The sequence below is a fragment of the Protomyctophum bolini genome (assembly GCF_963924005.1).
Source record: "Protomyctophum bolini genome assembly, chromosome: 17".
In the NCBI taxonomy this organism is placed as follows: Eukaryota; Metazoa; Chordata; class Actinopteri; order Myctophiformes; family Myctophidae; genus Protomyctophum; species Protomyctophum bolini.
Genome location: NC_137878.1, coordinates 40842056 through 40852979, shown reverse-complemented (window position 1 = coordinate 40852979; position 10924 = coordinate 40842056). Strand labels below are relative to the sequence as shown.

The 10924-nt window shown below is 45.1% G+C and overlaps 1 protein-coding gene across 1 annotated transcript in view; it reads left to right on the top strand.

The window, feature by feature from the left end:
- Positions 1-370: 370 nt before the first annotated feature.
- The window catches only part of rapgef5a (Rap guanine nucleotide exchange factor (GEF) 5a), a gene marked incomplete at its 5' end in the record, with an annotated part of 81682 nt that continues 71128 nt past the window's right edge, over positions 371-10924 (top strand). The window contains one exon of the mRNA XM_080787276.1: positions 371-625. Within this exon, the coding sequence (XP_080643402.1) occupies positions 371-625 (255 nt within the window). The remainder of the gene's footprint in view (positions 626-10924) is intronic.

Genomic DNA, 10924 nt, shown 5'->3' with positions numbered 1-10924 from the left:
TCTCTGTATCTAGTATACCCCCCCCTCTCTCTCTGCGTGTGTGTTGGTGCAGATGCGGGAGTGTGCGCGCGGCGTGGGGAGGTGGGTGGGACGTGGGTATTCTTCTTCTTGTGTCGCTGCTGGAGTCGGTTCGGTTCGGTTCGGTACCACAGCAGCAGCGTGAGAGACACTGAAGAACACGCACACTTTATCGGGTCGGACCGGAGGGACGGGGACCGAGCTGAGCGAGCTCCGAGAGCTCCAGACAGAACCCGCGCATCCGAAAAGGAAGCACCCTGAACCCGCGGAGGATAGGAGGACGTGTAGCCTACCGATCTCCAGCCCAGGCCAGCCAGGCATGGAGGAGTGCTCCGCGGAGCCTCCCGTCATGATGGCCGGGCCCACCGGCCCCGGCACCGGCCCCGGCACCGACTCTGGCTCCATGCTCCGCGGGTGGACCAACCACCACCACCACCACCACCGCAGCGGCGGCGCCGGCGGCGGTGCGGTGGTGGTGGTGACGACGGGGCCAGTGGTGCAGCAGCACCGGGGGGACCACCACCACCACCAGGCTCAGCTCACCAAGCACAAGATCCGAGACCTGCCGGGGCTGCTCAAACACGGACTGCACCTCCGGAAGAAGAGCGTGAGTTATTATTATTGTTGTTGTTGTTATTGTTGTTACAGTGAGAGGTATTATGGATCTGTCTTACAGTCTATTGATCAGGGAACTGTCCGTGTTTTGGTGCTGCTACTAGCCTACTGCCCCCCCTCCCCGCACACGCACACGCACTCGGCAAAGCCGAGCAGAGGGTGTGTGTGTGTGTGTGTTTTTGATTGATTGATTGAAATCTTTATTAACAGTTTGCAGAATTACAGTACATTTCAAGCACAAACTCAATACAAAGACTGTTAACTGTGAGTGGACGACCCAATTAAGCCTTACACTACGTGTGTGTGTGTGTGTGTGTGTGTGATGTGTTTTTATTTGTAACCCTGGTCACGATTCAGGTGTGTGTGCTTTTTTTTGGTGGTGTGGATTGGAATCGTGCTGGACAAGCATTAACTGTCCATGGCAATGCGTTATTGACAGAGGTGTGTGTGTGTGTGTCGTGAACACACATGCAGTGACGTGTAGTGTTTATAATTCACCTCCTACGGCTAAATAGGCGGCTAACTATACATACTGTGTGTGTGTGTGTGTGTAAGGAAAGGAAAGGTACTATGTTTACCCTGCAGGGTAACTGGACTAAGGAAAGGAAAGGTACCATGTTTACCCAGGGTAACTGGACTAAGGAAAGGAAAGGTACCATGTTTACCCAGGGTAACTGGACTAAGGAAAGGAAAGGTACCATGTTTACCCAGGGTAACTGGACTAAGGAAAGGAAAGGTACCATGTTTACCCAGGGTAACTGGACTAAGGAAAGGAAAGGTACTATGTTTAACCAGGGTAACTGGACTAAGGAAAGGAAAGGTACTATGTTTACCCAGGGGAACTGGACTAAGGAAAGGAAAGGTACTATGTTTACCCAGGGTAACTGGACTAAGGAAAGGAAAGGTACTATGTTTACCCAGGGTAACTGGACTAAGGAAAGGAAAGGTACCATGTTTACCCAGGGTAACTGGACTAAGGAAAGGAAAGGTACCATGTTTACCCAGGGTAACTGGACTAAGGAAAGGAAAGGTACTATGTTTACCCAGGGTAACTGGACTAAGCTCAAGAACTTGTTTACAGCCAGGCCCTGCTCATTTCATAGAACATTTCATGGTAGAGGTTCAATGCCTTGCTCAAAGGGCACTTCAGCGGTGGTAATTTTAACGTGCCGGTCCGGGGATACGAACTATAGCGACCTTCCGATATCAAGAACGCTCCGCAAACCGTTCGGCCACCGCTGCCCCAAATCGTCACACCCCTAATGACCATGCATGGACTACCGGGCAGGACTGGCTCAGGACGTAGGAGTGGTCAGTGTTGTGGTCGCTTGGGAACCGTGAGGTTCCCGGTTCGATCCCTGTGGGCTCCCCCAGTGGTCCAGATATAAAAATAGGTTGAGAACCATTGATCTATTCCTAATCCCACTATCCTAATCCTAATTCCATCCATCCATCCATCTTCAACCGCTTATCCGTAGTCGGGTCGCGGGGGCAACAGCTCCACCAGAGTGCTCCAGACTTTCCCTCTCCAGAGCAACATTAGTGACTTCCTCCTGGGGGGATCCCGAGACGTTCCAAGGCCAGTGAGTCGATGTGTTTCCTCCAACTGCCTTGGTCTTCTCCGGGGTCTCCTCCCAGTGGGACGTGATCCTTGGTCTGCCCCGGGGTCTCTCACAGATGGACTGTGTTCTCTTAACCTTCCATGTTATTAAACTCACAGATGGACTCTGTCCTCTTAACCTTCCATGTTATTAAACTCACAGATGGACTGTGTTCTCTTAACCTTCCATGTTATTAAACTCACAGATGGACTGTGTTCTCTTAACCTTCCATGTTATTAAACTCACAGATGGACTGTGTTCTCTTAACCTTCCATGTTATTAAACTCACAGATGGACTGTGTTCTCTTAACCTTCCATGTTATTAAACTCATAGACAGCAGACTGTGGCAAAACAAGCGACTGTGGCAAAACATCTGAGCTGTCTGAAGTGAGTGGTGCAGCAGCGCCCCCTATTGGTACGCCAAACATAGGGACACCAACAGGGACGGACAAAGCTGCACCCTATATAGGTGTCACCACTCAAAAAGCATTATTCGGTGGTATTCGGGGGAGGGGGGGGGGGGTTACCTTTCATAAACCTATACAGTTTAGTTGTGATTTTTGCCATCATCATGTAGCTCTGCAACCAAAGGTACGGCCATGACAGCAATGGTACACAGAAACTGGTCAAAATAACTAAAATTATATATAATATTAATCATGATGAGAGAGAGAGAGAGAGAGAGAGAGAGGGCATATGAGGCTTTCTTTCTCTTGTTTTCCTGACCTCTTCATCTAGTGTGTGTGTGTGTGTGTGTGTGTGTGTGAGTGAGAGACGAAGCGTATGTAAGTAGTGTAAAGGTATGGCATGCAGTTCTGTTACGCTCTGCAGTCAGACTGCTGCTTCTCCAGAGAGCCTGACGGTTATCTATGCTTCGTCTGACACACACAACGCACACGCACACGCACAACGCACACACATTCCCCTTGAGGATGTTAACAGTCCATGCTGTGCCATGTCGGGCTGGCTGGCTGTCTGCCCTGTTTCACCGCAGTAGTGAAATGTGGCAATCGTAAAAAATAAATAAATACAAAAAATCGTCGAACGGGGTGATTTTGAGCTCGAGCGTTCACAGCAGCAGCAGCAGCAGTGCTAGCATTATGCTGGCTTAGTGATCACAACAACAGCAGTATATATATATATATATATATATATATATATATATATATATATATATATATATATATATATATATATATATATTAGGGATGCACCGAAAGGGAAACAGTTGGCCGAATACCGAATATCCGAATATGACATGGCCGTACCTTAAAGCTACCTGATTTATGGCAAAATAAATGGTTATGGCAAAAATTTAACTTAAATAATAATCACTATTATGGGTCCATAAAACATTCATTCAGCTCTTTTGAATGCATTAATTGCATACACTATTCGGTGATATATTTTCTGCCTATTCAGGCCGAAACCGAATAGGCCGAAAATGCATTTTTAGCCATTTTCTGCCGAATATTTTCTGCGGCCGAATATTCGGTGCATCACTAATATATATATATAAATATATATATATATTTATATATATATATATATACTAGCATTATGCTCTCTTAGTTGCTTTCCTGCATCGCTGCCGAGAATACTTCTCCTCCCTGTAGTTGTTTGGGGCAGCGGTGGCCACTAGGGGGCAGCGGCGGTGGCCGAACGGTTTGCGGAGCGGTCTTGATATCGGAAAGGTCGCTATATAGTTCGTATATCCCCGGACCGGCACGTTAAAATTACCACCGCTGAAGTGCCCTTTATGAGCAAGGCATTGAACGAACCCCCTACCATGAAATGTTCTATGATTTTTTTCAAAACATAGCAGATCTTATACAAGATATAAGACCAGACCAGAGATATGGACCCATATAGTCGCTGCCAGCCTCTCACCCACAGTATAGGATCATCTACCGCTAACCCGTTTTGGGGCGGGAACCCCTTTTGGTGTTTTAACCATTCTGACCTGAGATCAGATTCATACGAGGTTTCCGCTGGACACACACTGGTCTGATTAACCCCATTCTGACCTGAGATCAGATTCTAAAAGTGTCAGTCGCTCTTCGATTTTTCAAAAATAGCAGACCTACAAGCTCGTAGCGCGCCACTCGGTGGCGCGCTATGAGCTTGTAGATCTGCTATTCTTCAATAGCTAAAGCATGACATGATGCTAACACCAAAATGGGTTCCCGTTCAGAATGGGTTAAGCATTATGTTATGCTTTAGCTATTGAAAAAATAGCAGATCTACAAGCTCGTAGCGCGGCACTCATGAGCTTGTGTATATAGGTCTGCTATTTTTGAAAAGTCGTGAAAATGTGCCTCAAATCTTGAACATTTTAACTCGTATATAATTCCTTGGGGGTCCTTGACATGAACCATTGAGCACCATTGATATAGAAACATGAGGCTTTTCTGAAAACTGTCTGATTTCTGAAGACTTTTAATTTCGATGTCGGGCCTAAAAGTAGCTGTTTGCCATGCATGCCACCCTCTCACCTACGGTAGGATCATCTAATAGTGGATGCCACCCACGGGTCAATGATCCATGGGTCGGCGGTTCGAATCCCGGCTCCTCCTCCTCCTGTCTACATGTCCAAGTGTCCTTTGGGAAAGAAGACACTGAACCCCAGATTGCTCCCGATGTGCTGGTTGGTCACCTTGCATGGCTTCCGCCGCAATCGGTGTATGAATGTGTGTGTGAACGGGTGAATGTAATTGCGAACGCAGTGACTGCGAATGCAGTGAGCACTTACTATGAGACCTAGCAGATCATGTCTGTCTGTGTGTGTCCCCCCTTTTGTGCCCATATATGGAGCTGAGTGATTTGTTTGTGGTTGATGCAACACACTCCATATTTGGACGTATAGCTGCGTTCGCTTCCCGCGTTTGCGCGTCTTACTTGTAGCACTATCTATGTAAAGCGCCTTGGATAAAGGCGCTATGTAAATGCACCATTCACCACCCTCTCACCCACAGTAGGATAATCCCTGTACTGTATATGCATTTAGAATCTTCGTACTGTATAATATCCATTTAACCCATTCTGAACGGGAACCCATTTTGGTGTCGGCATCATGTTATGCTTTAGCTATTTAAAAATAGCAGATCTACAAGCTCATAGCGCGCCACCGAGTGGCGCGCTACGAGCTTGTATAGGTCTGCTATTTTTGAAAAATCTAAGAACGACTGACATTTTTAGAATCTGATCTCAGGTCAGAATGGGTTAATCAGACCAGTGTGTGTCCAGTGGAAACCTCGTATGAATCTGATCTCAGGTCAGAATGGGTTAGAATCCGTGTCATGACTTTGTTCTGGCATTCAATTAATTGTCATGTTATTATCTGGTGTTCAGCTGCTGGAGGAATATATTATCTGGTGTTCAGCTCCTGGAGGAATATATTATCTGGTGTTCAGCTGCTGGAGGAATATATTATCTGGTGTTCAGCTGCTGGAGGAATATATTATCTGGTGTTCAGCTGCTGGAGGAAGGAAGGAGCAGGAGGATTTGACTTTAATCCATTCTGTCCTGAAGATCAGATTTAAAAAAAAAAAGTCTTCTTACATCCTGACAGTTTTCTGAAAAAGCTATGTTTCTATATGTCAGTGGTTCTTCGATAAAAAAAAAAAATCACACCTGTGTGAACCAAGTGGTGCAACTCCCCCCTCTCTCTCTCTCTGTCTCTCTCTCTCTCTCTCATATATTAGAGACACAGCACTACCCCTCTCTCTGTTTCTGGAGCCCCCTACTGGTATAAATGAGTAACATACTCGTGCTCAAAGACACACACAGGTACACAGGTGGACAAAGCTGGATGTAGAAGTGGTTGCACCACTTAAAAATAGCAGACCTACAAGCTCATAGCGCGCCACTCGGTGGCGCGCTATGAGCTTGTAGATCTGCTATTTTTCAATAGCTAAAGCATAACGTAATGCTAACATAGACTAATGCTAAAACATTTCAGGTGACTAAAATGTGACTAAAACTAAATGAAAACTATATATTCAAGAGACTATGACTAAAACTAAGATGTTCTGTCAAAAGAGACACACTGCGACACACAGGCTAACGGTGTGTTTCTGATGAGGAGATCCCATGCAGTGGAAGATGTGAATAGTTGAGTATATGTGTGACAGGTGCCAGCAAAAAGGGCCTCGACTCGATTTTTACAGATTATTACAGATTATTACAGATTATTAAAGTACAGAATGTATAAGCTTTCATAATGATGTATCATTCAATGAAATGAAAAAAACAAGCCTATACTTTGACATATAAATGTATATACGTTTAATTTGCCCAAATGAACAATCTTTTGGAATAAAAACCTTCTTCAACATTCAAACTGTGTTAATATGAAAAAAAAAAGAAAATCACATAAAAAAAAAATATATTTTATTTTGACCATTTAGAGTAGACCATTTCATTCTGGCGAGTTGAGGACCAAAGTGCTGGCCTGAGTCACATATTTGTGATTCTGTGAGTTGGTAAAAAAATCACACCCATGTGAACCGAGTGGTGCAACTCCCCTCTCTCTCCCCCCCCCCCCCCCCATCTCCTCTCTCTCTCTCTCTCTCTCTCTCTCATTAGCAGGCAACAGTGCTGCACTGTCTCTCTCTCTCTCTCTGTTTCTGGCACAACAGCGCCCCTACTGGTACTAATAGTCATACTGGTGCTCATTAACCAACACATAGGCGGACACATAGACACATAGGCGGACACGAACATTGCTGTTCCTTGGAGTGGTTGACACCACTCAAAAAGTGGAGAGAGCACTTGCATGTTCTCTCGCGTTGATGTTTGTATATTTAGGATACACTGCACGAATACATCGACGCACAGCTGTCCCCTCAAGAGTAGACCAATCACAGCTCATAAATCATGAGACATCATTCATGATTCCCATAGGGTGGGAGGACGACATGAGTCATGATGTGCATGGTGTCACAAAGAATAATGTTTGTGTTCTCCCCGTAATGTTCTCCCCGTGTCCCCTATAGGGTAGAGCTACCTCACAAAAAACATGCAGTAATCCTGGTCTCTAAACTGCCTCCCCCTGGCCAGCCGGGGCGCCTGATGGAGGGGAAAGGAACTGGTTGGAATAACGTGTTCCTTCCACGCGCTACGCTATGTCCAACCAGGGAAACTCCCCCCTGTCAGGTGTAAAGGAGCAACTTGGACACTCAGGCATGAAGGAAGCATGAGTTCAAGTCCGTTGCTCTCCCCTTGTCCCCCATATATGGGGACTAGGTTGGTCTCCCCTTGTCCCCCATATATGGGGACTAGGTTGCTCTCCCCTTGTCCCCCATATATGGGGACTAGGTTGGTCTCCCCTTGTCCCCCATATATGGGGACTAGGTTGCCCTCCCCTTGTCCCCCCATATATGGGGACTAGGTTGGTGGAGGGTGTGTAGAGCCCAGGATCACATTAGATGATTGACACAGGAGTGAAAAATGGGTTACAAAATCGTGGGATAAAAATATATTTAAAAAAAAAAGGACACTTCCTCACCACACGGGGGGGACGGGGACGGGACGGTGGGGGGACGTACCACTTCCTCACCGCACTAGGTCAGGAGTAGAGATGAGAGGGGGGGGGGCTGTGTGGGGGACGGGGGGGGGACGGGGGGACGGGGACGTACCACGGCCTCACAGAGCGGCCTCTCACTCCGTACCCCCCGAGGCTCTGTCTGTCTGCCGACCCATATTCATTGGCTGACGACGAATGGTGGTGAAAATATTACTGAAATAATAATAATAATAATAATGCACGAAGACTCTCATAGACGTAGGGCATAACATGATGCTAAACACCACAATGGGTTAGTGTGTGTGTGTGGGGTGTGTGTGGGGTGTGTGTGCGTGTGGGGTGTGTGTGGGGTGTGTGTGGGGTGTGTGTGCGTGTGGGGTGTGTGTGGGGTGTGTGTGGGGTGTGTGTGCGTGTGCGTGCAGGGAATGATGGCTGAATCTGCTTTGATCTTTCGGTGTGATGAATCCATGAGGACTTGGCAGTATGTGAAGAGTCTGCCTGTGCTATTAACTCATTCTGGTGAAAAGCTGGAATTTTGTGCGATGGCAGGCTCTCAGTCAAATCTGGTCACACATTGTATACAGTTCTTTCACAATCTAATGTAATCTTGCAGCACGTGAATGATGCGTTTATGATGTCTTGCGGTAAAAATGGTTTGAATGTCAATTTGTTTTTACACGCTGTGTAACCTAAACCCCAGGCGGCACTATGGAACTGTTTCTTTAATTAATACAGTGTCATTTTGTCCAATTTGTATGGTTGGTACTAGATGCAATATCATTTATACAATTGAGCAGTTAGGATGAACAGTCTTAAGTCCACACTAATTATCCATAATGTATAAATTATGGATGAGATACATGTCCCAGAGATAGAAATGCCATTAAAGGTATATTCAGTGATTTCACTCAAAAAACCTTATAGGTTTCGTTTTTGGCTGTGGGACCTAAGCCTTCGTCCAATCAGGATAGAGAGTCAAAAACGAAACCTAAGGTTTTTTGACCCCCAGGGGTTAACTGGGGACAGGGAGGAACTCCTTATATGGTCAGCACACTCTATAGTAGAGAGGATTATCACAACAAAACAAAAAAATAAGTGATATTTGAATTAAGTGAAATCACTGAATATACCTTTAAATGGGGAGTCCGTAGACTAATGCGTGTCAAACTGGGGGGTCCTTCAAATTAAAACGGGTTGAGAGTCACTGATAGAGCCGTAAAAATCTTCTCTTATGAGGGGGGTCCCTGTCACATCCTTTCAAATGGGGGGTCCCTGTCACTTCCTTTCAAATGGGGGGTCCCTGTCACATCCTTTCAAATGGGGGGTCCTTGACAGGCTAAATACTGTCAATTTGGGGATCCTTGACATGAGAAAGTTTGGGAACAAGTGGCTTATCCCATTTTAGGCGGGAACCCCTTTTGGTGTTGGCATTACGTTAGCTATTGAAAAAAACAGCAGATCTACAAGCTCGTAGCGCGCTACGAGCTTGTAGGTCTGCTGTTTTTTAAAAATCGCAGAACGACTGACACATAGAAACGTAGCTTATTCAGAAAACTGTCAGGATGTAGAAGAACAGAATAGGATCTGATCTCAGGTCAGAATAAGTTATACTACAAACGGTTCTACGGACAGACCTTCTCCTCGTTCCCGAAGCGCACGGCTCAGAAATGCAGTTTGTTGACTCGCCGCGCAAATTTATAACCACAACGTACGTGTTTTAATGTGCCGTTCCGTCGTTGAGCCGTTATTAAAATGCTAATAACGACACAGGGAAGTTATCATGCTGATGGCTTTACACAGTACGCACGCACACACACACACACACACACACACACACACACACGCAGCCATCTAACATGAATCATCTCACTGGAATGAAAACTGGTCTTTCTCATCTCGCAGTCTTGTTTGTTCAGTGTGTTTACTGTGTGTGTGTGTGTGTGTGTGTGTGTGTGTGTGTGTGTGAAGAGGGTAAGCATGGGGCTTTCTGTGTCAAAGGTTATGTGTATAGTTTGGCATCTCCTTTAGATCGATTTGTTTTTGAGACGCAGCGCACGTGAGGATAGTTGTGGAGTAGCACAGACGTTTTTATTTCCAGGGAGAAAAAAAAAAGTCTGGGTCTGAGTCAACTTCAATTCGGCATAGAGTAGCAAACGTTGCTCACTCTCTGCTGATTTCTGATCGTCTGCACCTTTGTAAAATTGACATACACACGCACACATGTACACACACACACACACACACACACACACACACACACACACACACACACACACTCCTCTCTCTCTCTGTCTAAGTAATTAGTCTCATGTCGCGCAGCTGCACATAGTTTCTCCCGGCGAATTCTGCCGGGAGAAACTATGCCATGAAAAGCATAGGTGAGTTCCAGGCTAGTTGTGGAGTGATTACATGTGACTACATTTGACTGAGGGACTGCCATTGGATTTCTTTTTGAATTTCCGTTTTTTCTTTTTTTCAATCATAGCTTCAAATGGACATCTTGGTTGTTCAGTTTGACCCACCCGTTTAGGAGATATGGCTTATAGAGTATAATGTCTTGCAGAGAAAACAGCGAGTTGAGAAAACGGACTTGAAAAAGGTTCACTTCTGTGGACTCTTAACATTACACCTAGCTACACGTTTAAGCATTTATTTCATATTTACATGTATTCTGTGGACTCTAACATTACACCTAGCTACACGTTTAAGCATTTATTTCATATTTACATGTCTTCTGTGGTCTCTAACATTACACCTATAGCTACATGTTTAAGCATTTATTTCATATTTACATGTCTTCTGTGGTCTCTAACATTACACCTATAGCTACACGTTTAAGCATTTATTTCATATTTACATGTCTTCTGTGGACTCTAACATTACACCTATAGCTACATGTTTAAGCATTTATTTCATATTTACATGTCTTCTGTGGACTCTAACATTACACCTATAGCTACATGTTTAAGCATTTATGTCATATTTACATGTCTTCTGTGGTCTCTAACATTACACCTATAGCTACACGTTTAAGCATTTATGTCATATTTACATGTCTTCTGTGGTCTCTAACATTACACCTATAGCTACATGTTTAAGCATTTATTTCATATTTACATGTCTTCTGTGGACTCTAACATTACACCTATAGCTACATGTTTA